The sequence below is a fragment of the Netta rufina genome (genome assembly GCF_964035555.1).
Source record: "Netta rufina genome assembly, chromosome: 6".
NCBI lineage: Eukaryota > Metazoa > Chordata > Aves > Anseriformes > Anatidae > Netta > Netta rufina.
Genome location: NC_140129.1, coordinates 34,402,768 through 34,427,537, shown reverse-complemented (window position 1 = coordinate 34,427,537; position 24,770 = coordinate 34,402,768). Strand labels below are relative to the sequence as shown.

At 37.2% G+C, this 24,770-nt stretch overlaps 1 protein-coding gene across 1 annotated transcript in view; it reads right to left on the bottom strand.

Annotated features, from left to right (window-relative positions):
- Nucleotides 1–422: 422 nt before the first annotated feature.
- SPOPL (speckle type BTB/POZ protein like) overlaps nt 423–24,770 on the bottom strand; it is a 30,872-nt gene continuing 6,524 nt past the window's right edge. Inside the window, exons 2-11 of the mRNA XM_084289120.1 lie at nt 16,048–16,181; nt 15,756–15,877; nt 15,337–15,488; nt 11,972–12,099; nt 8,394–8,571; nt 8,244–8,299; nt 6,868–6,990; nt 4,486–4,628; nt 4,348–4,401; nt 423–2,271 (exon numbers count right to left, since the gene is read on the bottom strand). Coding sequence (XP_084145246.1) covers nt 2,127–2,271; nt 4,348–4,401; nt 4,486–4,628; nt 6,868–6,990; nt 8,244–8,299; nt 8,394–8,571; nt 11,972–12,099; nt 15,337–15,488; nt 15,756–15,877; nt 16,048–16,125 — 1,179 coding nt within the window. The 5' untranslated portion in view covers nt 16,126–16,181 and the 3' untranslated portion in view covers nt 423–2,126. The remainder of the gene's footprint in view (nt 2,272–4,347; nt 4,402–4,485; nt 4,629–6,867; nt 6,991–8,243; nt 8,300–8,393; nt 8,572–11,971; nt 12,100–15,336; nt 15,489–15,755; nt 15,878–16,047; nt 16,182–24,770) is intronic.

Genomic DNA, 24,770 nt, shown 5'->3' with positions numbered 1-24,770 from the left:
AGAGCTGCAAGTTTTACCAGTGATGGGTATGAGGATATTTAGTTCTAACACATTACACAGTGCAGCAAAAACATCACTTTTTGGAGGGAACAATTACCTTTACGTCTTATTGTGAAGAATGCTTATGAGACCTTAGATAAATATTTAAAAATTGATAAAAGGATAAATCTCTGTAAATATATAATTTGATGCCTTATGTACTATTAAAGTTTTTGATTTTACACTTTATCCATCATAAAGATTTAGTTAGAAGGTAAGAAAACGCATGTTTAGAGGTTATTTTATTTAGAAATTGGCCCGGGCATTTTTTCCAATTTGTCTTTGCTAATGGTTCACTAGACACGAAAGTATAAAACTATATACTCTTTCCTCTAAAAATTTCATTTAGAGCAATTCAGATGAATCTTAATGAAATGAGGATGCAGATAGATTTTAAGATAGTAAACAATGTGAAATTCCTCCTCTCTCCTCCCTGCATAACTTTTTTTTTTTTTTTAAACTAGGCAAAGTAAAACCTTTATCCAAACATGATTATAAATTAGGTGAGATCTCCTCCCATTCTCCACCACTAAACCAAAGTCTTCCCAAAGAAAAAACACAATGCATTATCACTATTACAGTAAACTTAATGTAATAACTCAGGAAACATTTAGAGTGTGCACTACTGCAGACTTTTCCTCCCAATTGTAAACAAAGCTATCAAACACTGAGGATGTTGGTATTAAAGCTAAGGTTCATATAATAAAGAACTGGCCCATGACAAGCAGTTTACAAATGTTTCTTCTTTTTCACATTATGCAGAATTTCAGTATCATCCACAATGCTAGCACAGTAACTGAAATGCAAGACTGAGCAAGTCTCTGCTTGCAAACACCATCTGACATTTCAGGGAAATATTCCTCGTGATGTGTATGCAGCCTCCCCAGGTGTTAGCAGAAACTGTGCACACACATCGAGATGGGAAAAATCCCTCCTCCAGAATTTTATCTTTCACATGCCTTTTTCAAATAAGAGAAAATATTCTGTTACTTAAATACAAAAGCTTGCAATAGTCACCTTCAACCGAGTCTTAAAAAGACATGCCTTTCTCTTCTAACAAAACTAAATCCCATGTGGCTGTGGGCATCTGAAAATGTATCTAAAAAGTTAAGCCACAATTACCTGTACCTCATTAATTCATCAAAAGCAAAATATATATGTACCACACAACATACAAAAGTTACACGTTAAAAGTGCATATAATCCATTTGGCCCATTTCTTCAATTTACATTTGGTCATTCTATGCATCCTTTACTTTGCTATGTAACCGTACATGTGGGATATATTTTTCCATACACAATACTATTCCGTTTTCACATTGAGCTCCTTGCCTCTCATTCAGTTCTGCATTAAATGTAAACTAGTGATGGACCGTAAAGAAACACAAGTAAGAGGTTTATTCTGTGTTTCTTTTCACCGTCTGGACAGCTTTGACACATACACAATAAGCATTACAAACTGTAATGAAAATACATTTTTGGGCCAAACCATTGCATATTTGCCCCACAATGAAAAATAAATTATGTTCAAAGCAGTATATTGCCATAAATAGCCTGTAGGCATTCGCTGAAGGTAAACAGGCTCTCCCTATACTTAGCACTTGCCTAGGGTACATTACGTGCCTCTGGTTCAAGTGCTTTCAATGAGAGGCTAGTTAAAACCTTCCAGTTAGCACAGGACCAAACTATAATAATCTTTTCTTCTGAAAATAATGGAAGATCCCTTTCAAAAATTAATCTTCAGTTATCAACTTTACTGCATTATGGAGCTAGTGCAATCCTGCAGAGCCTAGTCAAAAAGACAAGGCACATTAAAAAATAATAATAATAAAAAAATCAAGATACATTAAACTATATGGACTAGAGTCATTGAAGATAATTTAAGGCCTTTCAGTGAATTAGAGTAATCAGTCTAATTTAAAGCTGAGGATTAAACCATAAATTATCCATCTGAAAAGCAAACAATAGGCTTTTTCAGCTTCTGTTCTGTGTACAAGGATAACAAAAACTCTTGTTATGGTTTGTGAAAACACCTCTGGACATGGAGGAGTAGAGTCAATTCAATTTCTTTAAGTTCATGGAAGATTTCATGACTGTTTTAGCCGTTTGCGTGGAATGCCAAACTGTGGACACTGTGCAGATGCTAGTGCGCGAAAGGCCTCTGCTACTAAGTGAGGGTGGGAGTGGATCATGGACTTCCAGCCTGCTGTTTCCATTATGTCTGTTGCTTGGCTGAAAACAGAAGTATTAAGAATAGTCACACAATTTTACAAAGCAAATGCACAAACACACAGTGGAGAAGAGCAGGGAAGGCAGGATTACTGCAGAAGAGCAACTGAACATGACAGACAAAGTTTACAAATGCCAATAACAATGCCTTTGGGAAGGAGCACCAAATTTGGGTATACTAATATCACCATGTGTAGGACACGGGCTATGTATCCTGCTCCAGTCAATATCAGCTAGACATCAGACAGAGAATTGTGTCCTATACAGAGCAGAGTGTAAGACAATCACCTTGAAATTGCCCATGAAAAAACGATAAAAATGATAAGAGGATAGGTAGGAAAAATGAGGTTTAGCATATAGAAGAGAAAACCAGGGGAAGACATGATAATCTCATTACATAGAAGAAACGATCAATTTGTAGGAGAGGGAAGGATGACAAGATGCATCAGTTTAAACTGCAGCAAGAATGATATAGTTCATGTACGAGAGAAGTCATGGAGACAGATTAGCTGGCTGACTGCAGAACCCTTCACTGGGAGATCGCAGTCTGAGTACCAGCAGATGATACTTGGATATTCACTCTTGCTTCGGTAGAAGACTACAGGCTACATTCGGAATGGCTTTCGATAGCCATTGCCAATTTTTAACTGACACAACAGCAACAACAGGTATCAGCCAGTATCACATTGATATCCAGCAAATAAGAAAACAACATATATAACTTTTAAAAAGTAAATGCAGTATTTTGAAATAATATAATATAAAATTTTATTCTGTACATGGAGAATACTACACTGATTGAGGCATGACACATTGACCACAGACACATTTGTAATTTGGAATGAACAGCTTGTGCATTGATCCCAAGTTTCTGTTGCCCTGCGTTTCCATAAGCACCTTCATATTATGCCTGACAGGGTTCCTGAAATAAAGTTAGCATTTGACCTCTGCACAGTACAATCTCTCAAAAAAGCTTTTGCAGATTATAATGCAAGACTTTAATTTTCTGCTGCAAGTCAGTAAAAGTGCCTTGAGCAACAACACCAAAAGTTTAGATTCCATAGCACTCAGGGTCAGTTAAGCCAGGCCCTCTAAAATTACTTCACCTAAAGCATCCATAATAAGTCAGGGAAATAAAGATGACCAGCATCTTTACTAGCAATTACCAAAGACAGAAGTAAACTAGGAAGCTCCAAGTCACACAAAGAGGAACACAAAAACTAATCTACATTGCCTATATAGTTGATTTTAGTTGATTTACATTTATTAGTGTTTAATAGTGTTGGTTTTGTTGTTGTTGTTTTTACTAGTATTTAATGGTTTTCCTTCTACCATTCACTTCTCTTTCATATCACACTCATTCATGACATCTGTGAAGAGCTCAAGTTCTTCAGGAAAAACACTAGATTTAAAGTAACTGGTATAGCACAAGCCTTTAACTGTTACTGCCATCAGAATCTCCAGAACTAAATCCCCTGTTGCTGTTTTACTATGTTTCAGCCCACCACAGGCCATTTTGAAGCTATCTTCTATTCCATGATTCACTTGAGCTGGTCTAAGCATGTACTGCAATTGGTGCTACAGTCTGAGCCATCTAGTCTCAACCTATTTCTTGGGCAGGCATGAGCACTTACAGACTCAGCCATATGAGAGGGACCTGGCTGACCAGTTGTCTTGACATCAAGAGCACTAGTGCTGGCATGTGGGAAGGTGCACAAACATGTTGCTGAAGGCAAGAAGAGTACTACTCTTCTGGCTTTGACAATGCTGCAGGCTCAGATTGATCTAACTCTTGGAATCACACCCAGGTTGCCACTTGAAGGCTGCTGCCACTTTCCTCACAAAGCTGATACATCCCTAGGAGAGGAATCAAAACTGTTGTGACCTCACACTGGAGGGCAGTTAACTCCTCTTATCATCTGAAGTGGAAGTAACATTCCAAACTGTGATAAAATCTACTGAATCCTACTTTACCTATGGTGCATGACTAGCCTCAATAGCAGGGAAATGAAGTAAGAGTCCTTAGATCTGCAGTCTATTTGGCAGTGTTTGTACAGAAGATCGGGAAGGGAAACTTACTTGCTATTCCAGTTTTTCCCATCTTTACACCCAAGTTGTCTAAGAACACTGCACCTGGAAGAGAGAACGGTGCTAATATTGAGACGGTACACAAAACATAAGTACTAATATAATTGGAGTTTCATAAATATTACTTGCCTGTTAATAAAGTCTATTGCTTGTGCTTTTAACTGTTCAGCGCTGTGCAAATCTGCGAGGATAAGAATGTCAGCAACATTTTCTACCGAGAGGTTACTACAGAGTGCTTCCTCACACATGACCTTCAGCCGTTCCAGTGCATACTGATAAAAGAAAAAACTACACTAATCATTCTTCAAACTTATTCTTTCTACCATTATTTCTACAGACAGTTTAATACAGGTCCAGCCACCACGAATATGCTTACTGCCTCTCAAGTTTAAGATCACACTGCTTCCAAACAGGTAATTTAGAATTCAATATGCTGTAATTAAGAGTCCTCAAATTATAAGACGTTAGACACAAATTGATAAATGCTTTACTGGAAGAACTTTTTATTAAAACAACAAAAGTCATTTAGAAGTTTGTTTTCCTTCAATTTAGTGTGGGAGGAAGAGCAAGGAAGATACGAAGGCACTTTATCAAAATCATCATCAGATAGGTTTACATCTCAAAGCAGACGGCAAGAAATTATACAGCGGAAAGTTTCATGAAACTGATCAAAGCAAAAATACATTGGGCTGCTTGAAATTGGCTTGTTCTGAGGTTTCCCACTCCCCTCTTTTTTTTTTTTTTTAAGCTTCTCATACCTTTGACAAAGCCTACCAGAAAATTGATGCAAAATAATTACATTCCCTTATTACATTCTGCATGAACGAACTGTGCTTTGATTTTGAAGGATGTCATACATCGAACGGTTTTCAGTCAGCTGTATACACTCCCACTGAAATCTTCTCCATCCCTTTTAATTTAGCACTCGGTTTTCAAGTATGAAAGGAATTTTAGATGCTTAAGTGGCACATATATATGTATGTGTGTGTATATATAAGTCAAGTTGCCACTCATACCTTTGTATTAGCAACTGTACCATGCAACAAAGAAATACCATTGAAGAAATGTCAAATTCTTGGGCTAGCTTCTATGTTTCTAGACCTATGCATTTTTACATCCATTTTATCATTATACTACTCTTTAGAATACTTCTATTTAGAGTGCATAACTAACAATTATAACAAGTCTATACCTAATAGGTAATATAACAGGGAATATACAGAATACTAATTTTTAGAGTCCTCATTCAGAAACAATAGAAAAGTTTATAGCAAATTTTGGACTGTTATAAAAAGCTAAAGGGACCTTCTAGGTCACTATCTTTATGCCCTGCTATCACAGACAATTATATAACTGCATCTTAAAACATTCTCTACATTTATCAATGTCTTCAATACAAGCTGGCATTGATAAAAAACACCATTTCACCTTCCCACTTGGGTGTACTAGACCTTGACAAAACACAATGAGCTTAAAAACAGAGATGAGATGCTGGCAATGAGATTTGAAGTGAATGCAACTGGTAAGTCACCAAATCCAGGGCAGTGCTCATTCAACAGTTCTTGAAGAAAATTGAAAACAAATTGCCTAAAACAACATTGTAATTGTTCCTTGAAATTTACTACTGTGCTGACTTACATTGTTGTGATAAGGTTGACTATGAGAACAGGCAGCTTCACCACTAATGATGTAATTACACAACTAATTTAGAAATCACCTAGGTAGTTTAATAAATTACCACAATCTCAGCTGAGAGTTTCAGATTACACACACTGAAAGGAGCATTTTCTGAGGTCTGAGCTACTTAAAACTCCTCAGGGAAAAACAACTGCATGTTGTCTGAGGATAGCTACCTAAAATCTCAACCCAAGCTGTAAAGCAGTGAAAAGAATAAACAAGGTATCGGGTCAAGTTTAAAATAGTTAGAAAATTAGATAACATGAAAGTGAATAACCTCACTTTAATTGTTGTGCTGTTTTAAGTCCTCTAATCTCAAAAAACACAGGAGAAAAAGCATTTTGCTGAGTGACAATTTAAAGAGTAGACGAAATCCCAACACAGAAGAGATGAAAGATTAGAACCATAAAGTTTGTAGGAAAGACAAAAAGATGAAAGCTCTGAAGTAACAGTAACTTTAGGAAACAATTCAAACACTCGAATTTGTTCAAACACTCGTATAAATCCTCTTAAAGAATATAAAGATCGAGGATAAAATTTATTCAAGACTGATTTTTCCAAATCATATTAATAGTCCCTGATTTTTTTATTTATTTATTTTAACAGAGAGTAAATGCAATTAACATCTGAAACTCTTCTGAACAGTAAAGATTTACCAAACAGTTTCTAAGCCTCATACTGATTAAAAAAAGTCTACCCTTCCATCTTTCTGCATTTCTGATGAGATCCTTCTTATGGAATTTAAAAAAGTGAGATGAATATCAAATTAAAAAAAATATTTAAGAGGAACATTCCACAGACAAACATTAGTTTTGAGACCTTAGGGTTACTTACTTTGTCTGCAGCTGCCAACAAATTGTCAGCCATTTTTTCAAGGTTTGGTGCTTTTCCTGTGTAAATGAATCTCATCATTTCCTTAAAAACTTCAGGGTCTACATCATTTATTTCTACACGGTTCTGGTAAATGGTAAAGAAGAATTATCATCAAAAATCACTGGAATTCAACAACATCTTTAAAACAAATATGTCAAATACCTGTTGCAGGCTATATTTTCATTTCACATCCATCATACAAGAACCTTACAATTTTAAACTAATTATTCTACAATATTAAGCAGAAAGTAAATAAACAGTAGCTCTTAGTCAAGCAGAAATCAATTGGGAAAGCTTACAAAAAGAAGTAATTGCATTTTCCTTCTAGAAATGTCTGTGTGGACTCTATTGCACAGGCTGTACCTGTGGCAGTTTCAGGAACATTTACAACTATTGCTGAGTTTCCAACCTGACAGCGATATGCTTGGAACATTAGAAATCAGAGTAGCACCCAGAACAAAGAGCCACTTTCAGCTCAAGTCTGGATTTCTTTAAGTCTGGAAAAAAAAAATCTAGAAATCCTAAGCAAATGCTTCCAATATTCTAATCTGCCTGAGAAAGTTTCCATGCTGGTGAACTGCAGGGAGGAAAACAGTCACATTTGTGAAAACTTAGTTGTATTGCAGCACCACAGTCACCTGATAGATTCATATGCAAGTGCTACAGTTGCAGCCTGCAATATGAAATCATTCGTTATAAGCCTTTAGTGAGTTGATCAGTTCTCCTTGCCTCTTCATGTATTCTACCTATAACCAATCCCTTTTAGATATTCGTTTTTCATGAAAGAGATGAACAACTCCTTGCTGTAGGAGATATCAAGAGCATAAAAGCAGAAGCAGCTCTCTGTGCTGATTAAATAACTATCCATCCAAAACACTCATGGAGGTCAAGTGCTTGCAGAAACTGTGAATGAAAAGCACTTCACTGCCTCAGGGCTTAATGCAAGTTATAATTCACTTGTTGTTCCTTCACGTCCCTAGTGACCACACAAAACTTCCAAGTTTTGCCATAATGTATTAATCAAGTCAATTGGCTTACGTGAGGTAGAAGCTAAAGAAAAAAATAGGCAGACACTGCTAGATCAATTGCATTAGTAGCTAACATTAAAAAGCAAAACAAAACAGCCTAGTACAGATATAAATAAGAACAAATCCGCCAGAATCTTTCTACACAGAGAAATTCCCCCAGAACTCATTGGAAAAGCATTCAGGAGTAGTACCCCTCCTCCACTCACGCACTATCACGCAGTACTCACCTTCCTCAGTCAAATGTTCTGCACATTTTCCCTTTTTTACAACGTACAAATATTTATGTGCAAAGTCTTCACTAAGGCTTACCTTTTTGCTTTCCTCCATTTCATGTTCGAACATTGCATTAAAAACTGGAGATCGTGCTACAGCAAGAGACGTAAATATTAAATATAATCAGTTTTTAAGCTTTTAGCAATTTTAATAGCAAAATAATAGCAATACAAAAGTAGAAAGTACCTGCAAGGACAGATTTATGAGCTTTGAATTCTTGTCCTCCTACATAAAAACTGCAATCTGTAAATCTTGTTGTTTCCCAGAGATTCCCTAAATCTTCTGCTAGTCGACATTCAGGTACCTTCAAAGTGTTTGTATTAGACTGTCCTGATATATTTACTGAGTCTTGGACCACGCTTACCTAACAGAAAATCACAGCAAGACAACTCTTTCATAACTGAATGCCAATAATAATTAATTTACAGCACCTATTGCTACAAGTTCAGCAATTCCAAAGCAAAGCACAAAACAGTGGTGTTTTTGGCATTAGGCCAGAACCATTCTACAGTTTAAGTAACATAAAACAAATAGAGTTTTATTTAGACTAACATTGTGCATTTATCCAACCAAAACAAAATACCACATAATAAAATTAGCAACAGTGAGTCAAGAAGAGACATGACACCATAAGTAAATGTTAATACTATTTCAGAGATAAATTAACTGTTCACTCCTCACACATTTAAGTAAATATATACAAAATAAAATTTTAAACAGGTCATTAAGATCACAAGAGCACAAAAGTTTTGTAAAAACAATCCACAGAAATTCTAAACAGTATGATATTCCTCATTAGTGAGTTCATACCTAACTTGCAAACTGATAACACAGTCTGAGTGCAAGTAACATAGCTCCTTCATTATCCTGTTTTGCTTTGTCACAGGCGATTGTTTTTCCGAACAAGATTAAAAGCCATTATTTTAGAAGTCAACAGAATATAAGATCTAGGAAATAACTAAAATAATAAATGAATACTCACAGGTTGTAATGCTTGTACAGAACTGGTTAAATTTAAAAATGTGCATCTGAAGTGAATACATTGTCAGTATCCTCCAGGTTTAAATCTTTCACATAGTAAATTAACAGGACAGTAGCATTCTTACTTGTTTTTTTTTTTTTTGGAAAAAAATTACATAAGTCCTTTTAATCACTCTGTTGGGAAAATAGAAGAGCTCAGCAGGTCTTATTTCTGTTGTCTGAGAGCACACGCCTGAGAATAAAACCTTCCTAAAGGATAGAGCCATACTACAGGATCTCAATCACTGCATCTCCCAAAATACAGAAAATTAGGATAATATATTAAGAAAATGGTGACACTGTTAAGATCAGTGCTATGTTTGATATCCAGAGGCACAGCATCTGGAATAAATCTGGCATAAAGCAAAAATAGCATAGCTAAGCTTCACAGAAAGTCATAGGAGTGCAAAAGAAATACCAGATCAGAAGAGGATGATGATCCAATTAAAACAGCAGTTTGAGGATTTGAATCATTTACTAATTCCCTCTCTCATCCTATATCCCCTTGTAAGAAGAAATTCCCTTATATTCTTCCACTTTTTAAAAAGAAAAGTATCCCAAAGTACTCAAAACCTTCACTTTCACACTAAGACTATACATTTCCAGCATTCAAAGCTCTGTAGGTCTATGGTGTACTCTACTTCTGTTTTCACAGCACAATTTCAGGAAGTACACGTATGCACAAAAGGGAGTTTCAGCCTAGCAACACTTGTCCTTTGTTTTAAAAGGAAAGTTTTGTTTCTCCAGAGACCTCACTTTAAGTTCCTGCTCCAAGTTGTCCACGCAGGAACTTTTCCCTGTTAGCTACAGACACTGCCTAGAAAGGCTGGCTACATCTTTATATTTACTCAAGCTGGTCTCTGGTGATCTAGTATTTCATACATCACACATCCAGACAGTATGCTTAGAATCAAAGCGTTGTTTTGTTTTTAAATGAGCTGAAATCCAATCTAAAGTGATTCAATCTCATTAAAGCCACAGAACTTTTGAAAACTCATCTTAAGCTACCAATCGTAAAACATGTCCTTTTTTCAAACACATGACCATTACTCCAGATTATTTCAGAGTTGTGTTTGCAAGACCACTCACAAGAACAAAGGTATTTATCCCCTAAACTCCAAAACGACGAGGAAATGATAAAACAAATAGTGAACAACCCATCTTCTGGGTCCTGGAATCTGAGCAGGACATCCAAGTTCTTTCTCCACAAGATCAGATTCACTTTACTTCTTAGGAAGCTATGCAAGATGCAGCTTTTGCACTGCATCTGTGGATTAGGATTAATGTTTCTTTTTTACATTGCATACCCTCCTGTATGAGGGTGTACAAGAATGTACAAATTATGACTTGAACAAGTTTAGTGTGTGAGATGACAGACATGGAAAATGCACATCTTTTGTGGTTTTGAATCTGTGGTGGTCCAACAGTAAATAAGGTGTGATACTTTAGGAAACAAGTTAAGAAAGCAGTCTAAGACCTCATTATCTAAGCACTCTGTAGGAAAAACATCTCTGCAGATAATTTATTGTTTTATAATTTGTTATAAAACAAGCTCTCTCTAAAATTATGTAGTGACCTAATTCCAAAAACAAACAGTAAGAGCTGTTTATTTACAAACCATTTATAACAAGGAAAACTTAAAATGACAAAATACTCAAGAGTATCTTTGCAGAACCATAAAACACTTGTTACATCTGCTTTTATCACCCAAATAATTGTATTCATAACAAATTTATCATGCAGCTAATTTAACTTGTCTAAGTGAAAATAAGATGCACTATATTTGCAATATCTAGTCTCAGGGGCCACATTTCAATTATTCTTCCTACATAGCATAATGACATATAATTAAATTGTAATCTTGCCAAGACAATTTTACACATTTCCTGTAAATACACAGATCAAAGCAAACTTATTAGCAGTTAAAACATCCATCATCCTCCTAAGCCACTAATCACTTCATGGCAGCAGAGATAGCCAGGCAATGTATATTTAACACACAGTACTTACATTGCGACTTTCTCTAGCTTCCATTTTTAACATATAATAAGCATTTTACTCAGTTTTAATATGACAACATAGGTTACCAACAAAAAACAATATTATAAAAGTGACCTACAATATACCATGAACTTATACCATAGCTCTCAATATTAATTATCAGTACACTAAGGAACATCTTTCTGCAGGATACTTGTATTTGTTCAAAAACAACATATAACAGTTACTATAAAAATAAATTAAATACTTTATGTGAAAAAAATTGCTAACTGGCTAAAGCCATGAATAATATTATAGTAATATAGATTCCAACTATTAGCTATGCTTTTTTTTTTTTTTTTAATAATGCAAACAGCAGACATTTCCTTTTTGCCTAACTAGTGAAGAACAATCCTATAATTTCAAACACAACCTATTTGAAAGTGATCTCAGTTAAACGACACTTTACACAGCACTTATCAGCCACCTTTTCATAAACAATTTTACAGCCGACTTTAACATAATCCTGGCAAATTCTTGGGAGTTGCAGAGTAAATCTGAACTGATTGCCTGAATCTAGATTTCAACACGTATCAAAAGATGAAACAGTACAATGCAGACAATGCAACTAATGCATATCTTACCATACTTATTTATGGAACAAAACATTTATATTAGTGTTAAAATGAACATAAAAACATACAAAAAAGCAGTTTTTTGTTTTTTTCCTTTTTAAAACTTATCACTTAAAAGCTTATACCTACCTCACAAAATAACGTAAGCTTGTCATCTGGTAAAAGACCATTAGCTTCATCTAGTAAAAAATCTCTTCGGATAAATTTCTTAAAACCCCAGTCCTTGCCTTGCACAAACCGATACGCTCTTTGGCTTTCTGATAAAATAAAGTTATGTACAAATAAAGCAAGTTAACAATATTAAAAGAACAGTAACACCTAAAAAGTCTATACAAAGGGTAAGTCTTAAGGCAAAAAAAATAATTTAACACATTTGGATCATGTCTGTCACATTTTTAGGAAACAACTGATTAAACTTGTGGGTTTTTTTCTGGGGTGCTATGATATCAAAAATTTGATAACTCTTAGAAGAGCATCTCTTAGAAGAGCATGATCTGCAATTCAAACCATAGCATCTCCTCCTTACGCGTCATCCAACAAGAGAGTTTTTAGTTGAAGTTTATAAAAGCCAACACATCAAAACAAACAGTTCATGGAGAAGTACAATTACAATGAGATTGTCATCACAAATGCATTCTGACAACACTTCTGCATTTGTTGTAAGTCTGTTTTGACTTCTTCCTGAAAGGGAAAATCCTGTTTCACAGGTTCGTATTACTTTGGAATACAGCAAAAGCATAAAATAAGCAAAACAGAAATAAAAGCTTCCAACTAACTATTTCTCTGGTCGTGAAAATATACATTTTAGCCATATGCTGTGAGATTTTTTTTTTTTTAATCTATCAGGTTGCTGTGATCACCTTTTTTTTATCCTGTTCTAATGTTCACAGTCTATAAAAGGGTCCCTAGGGTCATATTAATGCGAATACATGCACTGAGTAAAGTTATTCTGTACTGCTTGTCTGCCCTAAGTTGGTCACTTGTTCCACTAAATGAATTACAGGAAAGAACGCAGAATACTTTTATTTGCAAGTAAAGCATGGCAAGTTATATTTAGAAAGACTGTTGAAACGGAAAAGAAAAAGAGTATTTCTGAAATAATACCAAAGAATTAAAAAAAAAAAAACACAATCACCCCCACTTCTCCATAAAGAGGGATTTTTCCTTAAATGCAAAAAATGCTGGACAAGAATCATTTAATCATTTCAGCTGCTTTATGAATAGGCATTTAAATTTATAAGTTCTTCACAGAAGACTGAAGTCTGAAGTTTGTTATGGATGTAAAGTATCTTTCAAGACAGAATCAAGTTTAAAAGCACTCCTACAAATTCCAAAATAAAGACATGAGTAAAGTCTAACTTCTCTACAGTTAACTTAGTAGCCTCACTGAAATATATGGTATGTTAGATGGTCAAGTTTGTGTTAAAAAAACAAACATATCAAGCTGATTGTTCCCACTTTCAACAGCTGGATAAATGAGATTCACAACAGCTCTTTCACCAAAAGTAGATGAAAATGTCTTACTGGCGGCTTACATTAAAAAAAAAAAAAAAAAAAACAAGAACAACTCAAGAACTGACAAGCTTCATCACTCGAAGTGGCAGTCTGTGCATGAATTATCAATTAACAAAGGACATCAAAAGTCGGGCATCATTAGACTGTATAAATAAAAACAGAGCCTCTCCAGGAGCAGATGGTAAATGGCTGCAAAGTCCAAGAAATAAGATTTCTGTTGGTAATTTCCCAAAATGAAAAGATGTTTAATTCCTGCAGTGCAAATACAGGACAGCTACTATTTAAGAAACTTAAGACATATTCTTTATGTTCTTTTCTAACACCTTGTGATTTTTAGCATTTCAAGGACTACCTGACAAATAATCTTCAGATCCCTCCTGCCCTACATTGTATGGCCCTCATTTAGGGCAGCATTTTGGAAGAGGATGAATATGGAGTCAAGTATGTACATTTATTTCCTTTCCAAAGAATCCAACTATTTAATGTTTTTGGATTTGCACTTAGCTTTGTGAATTTACATTAGATATTACAAGTGGGTCCAGTCATATAAGGAAAAAGTGGCATGGAATTGCTACCTTGAACCAAAATGTTAAGACCCAGTTTGCAGAGAGAGGAAAGGTAAACTAGTGGATGAAGAAACTACAGAGCTATTCAAATAACAAAGCAAACCCTCCAGAAGACTTTGAACTTAAGTACTGGAGAACTACATATTTTCCAAAAAAAATAATAATCAGAACTTGCAACATAACAGGGCTTAAGAGACCTTGCAGCATCTGAAGTAGGAAAGGGGAAAAAAAAAGCAGACTGATTTTTCACACACAGGATTAGCAACAGCACAAACCTGCTTGCATTAAGCCAGCATTTGACTGTTGTGCTAAATCAGATTCATAGGTCAGACTGGAGATGGTAGAGTTTAGTATTACACAGAGCATTACCTTGTATTTTGGCAAGCAGACTAAAAGACACTTCTACTTTCAGCTCCTAGTTAATGCCCCCACAGCATACATTCTGCTAGTTTCAGGTAATGACATGATTGTGCTTTGGGAAACAGGCATTTAAACTATTTTCCCAGAGATACACAAACTGAAAGGTGACTAGGGATTTATACTTTCATTTCATGAGGGCTCAATAAAATAAGTACATTTAAATAACTTAATCCTATGGAAAAAAAGAAAAAAACAGTGAATGCTGAACCTTTTTCGTATTCGTCTGAACCCTACAGAAGTCACACTGCCATACAGGTATGTACTTTTTCTAAACATGTATTTACATATTTCATTTGAATCTTAGACTAAATCTTTCTAGTATGTTTCACTTCTTCAGATACCTTTCAGTATTTAGTGTAAAAAAAAAAAAAAAAATCCAGCTCTTGAAAGCACATGTTTTCATGAGAATTCCAGCTGTCCCAAAGTTTCCCAAAAAGTGTTTCCAGTCAAAGTTGTGCTTTTAAGTTTGAAAAAAGAGCCAAACATTTTTCATATCAAGAGGCAATTAAATCCAATAAATTACTTCAAAGTCTTCTAGTTCCATGGGTACATGACTCATGTCTTTAAACTGATTACAGTGTAAATCAGATGAAGTAGATGAAAACATCATAGAAGTGTGTGTAAAAACAAAAACCACTGCTTGTTTAGCCTAATTAACTATGGAAATCAAACACTTTCACTGAAGTTAGAAACAAGCAAACAACTCTACTGACAGGAAGCAAGAATGATCTGCTAGAAAAGTTAGGTGACAAGAATCTGAAGCGATGGCACTTGGCAGTGCATTGTAATTTATACTGCTCAGGAGAAATTAACATAGCTCAGTGATCAGAAATGTGTGAAAAGATTTTTAATTAACTTTCTAAAAGGATATTTAAAAAGATATTTTCAAGTTTCTCTCAGTGTTAAACTCTGTTTTAATTGAAAAAAGTACAAAGCTAACTTTCTTTGGAATGCTCTTATAGATCTGCAGGCACTACATTAAGATTCCCTTACCCATTGCTTTAGTTTCTTCTCTTTTAGCATTCAGCAGGGAAAACTTGAATTTTGCTCTGACTTCACTTTTTGGACAACTGACTAAAAGCAAATATAATGACAGGTAGTCTTTGCTTTCATCATCTAATCCCTTTGGATTCACTCTCAGGCACCTGAAAGAAATGCAGAAAATTTACATTTTTAAAGTCATACACAGAATAAAATCAAATCTGTATTAATTTTTTAAGATACTACGTGTGCTACTAAAACAAGTGTTTCCCTCATGATTGAGACTACGAAACCAGCAGCAAACTGTACCTACAACGAAACTTCAAGAAATGTCTTAATTTTATTATTTATTCACAACTAGATTTTGCAGCTTTTGCTAGTGGGAGAAAAAATAGGAAAAAAAAAAGAAGTTGCAAGAATAACAACCTTACCACTTCATTTTGTCATTTGGCCCTGATGAAAAGGTAGAACTCTTTAAAACTTCACCCATTTCTTCTCGGCAGAAACTGAAGTTATTAATGGTCCACATGTAGGAAAATTTTACTACTTTAACCTGAACAAAATATGTAGAAAAAATTCAATAAAATTTAGTTTGTACATCAAACATTAATTATGAGAATTAGATTATCAGCACAACTCAATATTTTTACGAATTGTTTTTAAATGGTTATTATGACTAGAAAATAAAGGAAAATAAAGCCATTGGAATTCATGCAATTTCACCTGTGTGTAACACCAGCTTTCAGCCACAGGTCCACTGGACATCTCCCCAGGAGGAGGTGGGGTGGGAACCCTTGACATTGCCACTTATTGCAGGTTATAGTATCAAAATAGCAATCCAGACTTCAGTAATTCTCCTAAAAAAAAAAAAAAAAAAAGTAATTGAAGAAATTCATATGTTTTTCTTTTGTCACCCTCTGTAAGCATGGAAGGATCTATGTTTCAATATCCATATTGCTGTGTTTACGAAATGATGTAACTGAAAATAAAACCTGAATGTTAAAATTGTTTTGCTATTTAGACAAACTAGGTGTCAAATATTCATTGACGACCACTTGTACGCCAAATCTGCAAGCTGAATCCTCATGCTGTACTTTATAAAAACAAGTGTCTATGCAGCATACAGTGCCACTAACAACTTTGCTTCAACATCTCCTTTTAAAATTATCACACCTTGGTCACTCCAGTCATGTTATAACTTTCCTCGGGATCTTTTCCTTTGATTTGGAGGCTACCTAGGGCCTTGTGAGCAATCAGTTATCAGTAGTGCTGCATTAGCTTTCCACAGACATGGCTTTGGAACAGCACCTAAGCCTTCTGGGAGTGGAATAGATTCAAATAATTCTCTGATTTTTCAAGGGAAGATGAGAAAATAAAGTTACTTTTAAAGTATTTTATTCACATCTTTCACAGTTGCCTTGTATCTTTAATGCCAATAGATTTTATTGGAAATAATCACAATAATAATCACAACCACTTGCTGGCTGCCTGCTGAAGCACTGAACTGAAACAGTTGAAGCTAACTTGCCAAAGCTGAAGAATTTTCCAATAACAAACAGAGCAATCTTGTTACAGGTTACCACCAAGCACTGCAATTTCTCCTTCCCATCAGAAATTGAGTCACATGCCCAGATTCATGACATCTAACTAGACATGTAATTAGTCAGTCTACTTGCACTAGCCTTTTACATAATTAATAAAAGAATAGAGACACGTTGGAGTGGCTCTGGGTTACTGGTGACCCTCCTTTAGAGGCTTTGCTGTCATCTTTCGACAGAGACCTGCCAGACGCGTTGTTTCTCACTTAAGCAGCTCCAAAAAGTTGCTAAAGAGAAGTGAAGCAAACCCTGGTCAAGCTGGATGAAAGTCACAATTAAACATTTTCTCTCAGTACAGTAAGTTTTTTTAAATCGTATCCTGCTACCATTAAAGAAGATCAGAAGACTACAACCTTCCTGGAACGCTAGCTTCATCATTTTACTTGCAAAAACGTGTTATTTGCATTACTGGAAAGAGGTGGTTGCACATCACTAATCATGCTGGAACTTTTCAGAGATGGGCAATACACTTAGAAGCAAGGTTTTATATAAATGTAGGTAAGAACACCCTGAAAGAATATGCACAATTCAGTCACAATGAATGGAGAATGATTCCCTTTCTATGGGGGAGAACACTTCTCTGTGAATCACAATGATCCTCCCTGGATGCTTTCCTTCATGCCCTTCTGGGACCTCTTCTCACCCACTTGCAATATTAATTAGCCCTTGTACATTAAAGCCTGTTGACATGGAAAACACTCTGGACGATGAATGTGTAAAGCCTTGGGGAGAAAAACCATTGCCAGTTGTTGTCAAATAAAGAAGATGCTACACAATCAGCTGAAGTTCTCAGGAAAGGTATCAACTACAAGGCAAAAAAAAAATCATTGCATAAGTCTCATGCAAGATGTGGATCACTGAGACAATTCAAGTTTAATCAAAAATACAATTCAGCTGCTTCCCGTAAGAAATAAAGCTTTTCCTTCCACATAAAACTTATGTTTACTTCTGGAAGCCTTCAGCATTTAATTAGTATTTTCTGTAGATGGTAACTGGTGACAGTCAAGTGTTAAATTCAGAAAGTGGAACTCGCTTGCCCTATTTTATTTTTTTCTGTCATGTTCCTGAGCTCTTTCAGTACCTTAGACCAGCCAGCTCCTAGAAGTCCAGTAATTACAGAAGAAACAAGGTTGCCCCGAAGGGGTCACCAAACTGAAAGAGGCTTAAAGTAAGCTCTGTATAGCATCCCCCTTACGAAGCACCCTGTGACCTGAGGCCAGCTACTGGCAGCTACCTGCTCCCTCCTGTCTCACAGCTAAACAAGCCCGACAAACAAGACTGGGTCTAAGTGAAGGTGGTTACTACCTGCCCCTCCATTATTTCCCCGTCAGTCTGTCTCTGTACCTGGTTCTACCCAAGGCATCTGTGCTTCAGAGACTGCTTCAACCTGCTGCGTGGCTTTTATTATTTACTGGTTTCTGGCAGGAGCCGTGACCAAGCACGCTTTTCACATCCTTCAGAGTGGCTTCAACTTTTGGTAAAGTTTCCAATTACCGCATTAGGAGCGGAAAACTGACTTTCCAGAGCTCCTGACATGTCTTTGAGGAACAGATTTGTATCTTACTGTATTTTTGGGCATGGATTCAGTAAGTTGAGGGTTGCCAGCACCAAGCGGGCCTTGAGGGGACAGACTGCAAGCAGGCAGAAGGATGCACCTACACAGTTACCCCTTGTTCTGAGCTTTGCGTGGGGAAAAGGCTAAATACTACTTTGAAGAAAGTGTTTATGAATCATTGATTAGCCACTGTCATCAGCTCACACAAAAAAAAAGATCTTCAAGTACCAAACCCTCCTCAGAGCCTATTAGATGAAGCGGCCGGGAGCAGATGGAGCTGCAGCTGATGACCCCTGTTAGAGAAGGACAGGGTGGAATTAAACCAACAAAGTGCAGGAAGGAGGGCTTGTTATCAGCAGGATGAAGCTACTTACTCACAGGGACAATTTTCATGCTAGAACCTGCATTTACTCCTCTGCCCACTATTGCACACAAAGCATCAGTGGTGACGGGACATTATCATGTCACAGCACCGATGATTTTTCAGGCAACGCCACGCCTGCCTGGACAGGGCTCAACAAAGCAGCCTGTGCAAACATTTCCCTGGGAAGGCGTCCGACTGCTGGAGGCAACTTGCACGTCTCCACTCACTTGGGAACACTAAAAAGTTTTAGTGAATGAGAAGTAATTTCCAGCTTTACAAAACGGAAATTACAGATATCTTTAAAGTGTGTCAAGTAACCTGATTTTTTCCTGAGCAAAGTGCTGTACCCATACTGAACGCCATGCAATCATCGATGACTTACTCTGAGAATCCACTTTCATTGTCATACTTCAAAAGAGGGGAAAAGCCCCAAACTATGTTACTTAACCTGTACTTTCAGATCCCCAATGTGACAGGCTTACCACTTCTCCTGGTCTTGTAAGGCATCGATGGCACCTGCTAACTATTGTGGCCAACAGACCGGTCTCTAAAATCAGCATCTTTGCAGAGCTCAGCACTACTGGCAGAGCAGTAGTGGGAAAGGAAAAAAAAATGAAATGCAGCTTCTCAAAGCCCATTTTCTTTAGCAGTTGAAGTAGTTTCCTGTTCAAAGAATTACTTGTATTAAGCTTCAAGCTATCTGAAGTTAATTCCCTCTAATTACTCACAAACTGAATGTAAAGAAAATAGACTATCATCCATAACATTTATATACACTAAATTTTATCAAAAGCTGTACAAGCTCTAACTTTTTTCCTGTTACTTTTTAAAAGAGATCTTCAAAAGTACTTTATACACCAGTTTTATATTGAGTTCCAAACATTATCTCGTTTCCCTTCCCAGAAATTATTCCCATAAATTGAATATTTATCAAGATTATTCTAGAAAAAGTTACTTTTCAACCTCATAGCTATAGAAAAACACATTGAGTCTTACATGCTGTGTTGGAATCAATGCACTTGTATGCACAAAGAAAATACCACAGAGAGAAATCCTCTAATCCCTCAATAATAAACCTGCAAAACACTTCAAAACTTATTTCAAGAATTTCCTTAAGCGATAGCATCATCTTTTGTGAGCTCTCACAGGGAAGAGTGGAAGCTCAGTACAACTCCTATAACCTAGTATTTCTTTCATCAGAGCAGCAGTAGCGTAAGAGGTGCATGCGTGCATACTAAGAAGTGACCACTGCGATGCCTCCTCTATTTCAGTATGGTGTAACAGTCAGCAAATTACTGGCAGAATTGGACAAACTGCCTTCTGTACAGCATCCAAGAGACCCTGAAAGTTCAACGCAGCCTGCCAGAACCTAGCCATGGATCAATTCACCAAGTCAGTGACCCCATCCCGCTCCCTCAAGAGTGAAGATGAAGCACGTTGGGAACTAGAAGGCCAGTCCCTGCTGACCCTTCTTGCACAGGCCCAAGCATCCCCTCCCAGGATGTGTTTTGGCACACCACAGGACTTCAGCACTCACCACAAGATATAACTGAACAAGAGGCACGGCGTGGGCTGACTCAAGTCCTGTCCAGCAGCCGAGGAGCAAGGCAACACCTAACAGGGAAGTCCAGTGTGCTCCCAAACCATTACTGGGCCGAGCTTCCAAAACACCCCAGAAAGAGGCCAGGGAACCTGCCCTGCCTCAAACATCACGTCTCTAACCAAATTACTTCAGGCATTCATCAGCTAACAAGAACTAGAGCAACTTACCCAGAGTGACCGACACTAACATCATTTAGTAGCATCTAAAGAAAGCCTAATAAATGGCCATGCCAACAGATCCCACATCTGCACACATCTGGTCACATCTGTATCCCTCCTGACATGATCCTCCCGTTCATACTCAGTTTTACATAACACCAACTTATAAAGGCCAAAACAGGCGGCCACCCGCCAGGTATTTCAGGGTTAAACCCCATGAAAGCCACGCTCCTTTCTGCTCGGTAGCAGTTCTTGCACACCTCCTGCCAGCCGGGTCCAGCTTATCCACCAGCACGGAACTCCTGCAGCTGATTAAACAGGCTTCAATGCTGCTCAAATCCACACAAGGCACATTATCTTTCTCTCCAAACCCTGGAGACTTAAAAAATATCATCCAGCTGAAGAGAGAAGTTTACCATTTTTTTTTTCCTGTTTAAGAGTTGGTCTTTTAAGCCGATTATGCTTACAAAAATTCATAAGACATTACTAGTAGAAAGAAAACTTTGTAAAAGATAGAATTGTTTCTTAATTGGCAGGATTTGCATCTCTCCACAATTGATCTTTATGAAAGAATTGCTGCACATTTCCTATTAGCTAACTGTATTAAACCAAATTTTCTGCTGGATGATACACAGCACAATAACAGACATGTGAAAGGTCTATTAAGCTTAGGCAGCTTTCCAATTTATTCAGCAGCAGCATCTTCTCTGAGAACGGACTCGGGGTATACCCAAAGAATTATTTAAATACCGTGCTCAATATTTATTGAATTTAATCCCTATCTAACACTGCAACATTTGAGTGCACAGAATTACTAATACTTAATTGCAGGTGTTTTGTTTTGTTTTTGTTTTTGTTTTTTTTTATATATATACACACATACACAGTTTTTCCACACCTCTGCCACCCCAAAGTTAGAAAAACTGTAGATTGAGCACATGCTACATCTAGCTTCATCTGCAGCACTTCTAATGTGTAAGTTTCCTTTTCAGGGCAAGTAGAAGGGAACAGCAGTTGAGTTACATACAGAAAATACCCTATAAAGACTCATTGGAGAAGTAAAAGGCCCATAATAGGTAAAAGGAAGGGTTTTTTGAACATCATACCAAAAATGCTTACTTAAGCAGACGTTTCACTGGAAACGCACAAACCTACACCAGTTTTGAGGCTTAGATCACAAGATCTAGGCGCTCTTAGCTGCTTCAGCACAAGATCTCACCCATGCCACCCACCAGCAGGCACAAACACCCCTCAGCACCCACACTGCAAGCCAAATCCTAACTCCAGAGACCAAAAAATACTACCCTGGACTGTGACAGCTGAGAAACTACGTTTACATCCCCGTCACCCCTGCTCCAGGGACAGTGAACTCCAGGGAAGAGCTGGGGCAGACAGCTGGGGCAGACACAGCTTAAAATAGCTGCAGCTAGGACACGGAGTTTAAAAGCACATCCTGAGGTGCTCCCGCAGAAGACCCCAGCAAGGCAAAACCAGGCACATGCAAAATGCACAGCTCCTCAAGGGGATGGGGTAGCAGCTGTAACCAATTACACTGAAGTCAGCAGCTCAAAATTAGCAAGATTATACTATTCGTTGTTAGAACTACAATCGAGTACGCCATTTTTTGTGCTTTTCTCTGGATTTTCTTTCCCGTCTTAATCCTCAAAAAAAATAAGCTGAATTTTACCTCAGACAAGAGAAAACCCAGTTTCTAGCAGAGTCTGAACCACAACTGTCTAGTCTACATCAACCAAGCTTATTAATAAAAATCCCTCAGCATTAGCCTTGCATCATTGTGCTATAATATAGGAAACTCCACATTAGATAACCTAGACTATTCCCTACAGGAGTCATCTATCCATTTCCCCAGAGAAGAAATGCAAAATTATTTCTTAAAGCATTTCAATTTCATTTTAGTCTAGCTTTATGGGACCCAAAAGATGGGCATTTACACCACTATTCCTCTTGGGAAGCTATTTTATTTTAATAGTCAACTGCTGTCTTCTTTTTTTCCCATGCTATACAGCCAAAGTGATCTTTCTCTCTCCTTAGTTTCACTCCATTACTCTCACTCAAACAAATCACTGGCATGTGGAAGTATAACAAATGAAGAATTATTTTTTCCAAATACTTCAGTTACACACAATCAGAAGTTTACCAAATTGAAGATGGGAACCTTGATATTCTTTTTGCATAAAAAACTTCTTTGAAAGATTTAGTTAGTTGGGTGGGGGTCTTTAAAAAAAAAAAATCATGGGATTAGTGTAAAGCATTGGACTACATGCCCTAGAGACAGGTGCTTATTTGCTACAGAGAAGTTGTACAGAGAAATAGCAGCATAATGCTCTGCTCACTAACCTTTGCAGATTGTTATTACCTGGAAAATTCATACTGAAGCGATAACAATTGCTTTCGGCAGCCAAAAGCTTATACTCACAAATGTTATCAGATGGTTTTTTTTTTGATCATTCACTTCCCTGTTACCTATCATGGCAAACAGTGAACAAATTTGCATACACAGCTGCATCTTCGTGGAAATTTTGTAAGAGGTACAGCTCATCTCACACCTAGTCAGTGACTCGTAGCAAAACAGTCACAAAAAATACTACATCCTGTGCAAAAAGCAATTTACATTTATATGCTAGGAAACTAAGCAAAAACACCAAAGCAAGTTAGAGAACCAGACTGCACTTGATGCTAGTTCACCTAAACAGTCTTGGAACAATTAATTTCAGTGAACTGGGTATTAAAGGTCATCCACAGCAGCATCCTAGGAAAGGCAGGCAGGTCAAGAGGTAGAGCTGCACATTCATTCCCTTTGGTGAATATGAAGTAAGAATCTCTGGAAGTGTTACAATATGAACACCTCATGAAAATCATGAAAGCAGAAACAGTCCTAGAAAGACATCAACAAGTTCACACGTGCACAGGGTTAAAAAAAAAAAAAAATCTAACGTTCTTATCCTACAGAAACTGATTTCCAAAGCTCAAATACAGGTACACAATTTTTCCTACTCTGTTGTTTCAAAACCAACCAGATATTAGTTTACTTCTACTTTTAGATTTCAGAACAACTCAAAAATAATCTGCTTAAGGTGCATTTTTCCACAACAAAAGCCATTCAAACCTTTGCAGTTTCCTACTATTTCTCCTACTTACAGCAGTCTTTTTTGCTCAAGACAATAAATTTTCAAAGCATGTCTTACCTCTTTATAGACAGGTTAAACTAACTCAGCAGCAATAAACTTTTAAAGCTATAGATTAAAGCAGAGTAAGGGCTGAGCATAAGTAACATTAAAAAATAGTACAAAAGTAATATTAAAATTGTTTTCCTCGCAAAGGCTAAACTCTTTTTAAATAAATAATTGCTAAAAGACTCCTATGGCTTTCACTTTCCATTGGACCATGGTGTTGAGCACCTCACAAGAGACTGCTTAGCAATGAGCACTCTGGCTTTAGGCACTAAACCCCACTGCTTCTCCAGCTGGGGAGGACAGACCTCGCTGCTCTTGCTTTCAGCTCCAGGCTGCTCACCTGGGGCTGCGAGGGCAAGGGAGAGGGGATGGTCCACATCAGGATGCCCTGCTGGGGAACTCCCCCAAAAGGCTAACATCTATTCACGCAACACAAACCTGTGCAAGTTTTTGAGGACTGGAACTGAAGTTTTGGAGTACATTCTAAGCAACAAGAAAAAATGGGGTCTTGCACAAAGCACTAGCTACCAAAGTGTGAATACCTGAAATCTCACTCACATCTTGTTATGCAGGATGCTTGCTCACTTTTTTCACCTACTTACACCACCAGTTTGTTCCTCTATGTGTAGGCTGCTTTCCTGAAGTTTAAACACAGCAGCAAGGCAAATAGCACGAGGGGGCAGGCATAGGCCCCTTGGGGCAGCCTGGCTAATCCAAGCATGGTTAAACAGATCACAGCTTGACAAAAGCAACTGGGGCTGATAAAAGGCTGCTGATTTAATCAGATAGAGCTTGCTCGTTTGTAGGACACTTCTTCAGCTGCCTTTGGGAGGCTGTTGCTGGAAACACACCCCACAAAACACCCCACACAGCAGCCACCACCACGGCCAGCTGCCCTCCATCACAAGCCATGCCTCCAGAGCACCTGCTGATGCCCTCACTGCTCGCATGGGTAAGTCAAATCCCTCCCGGTG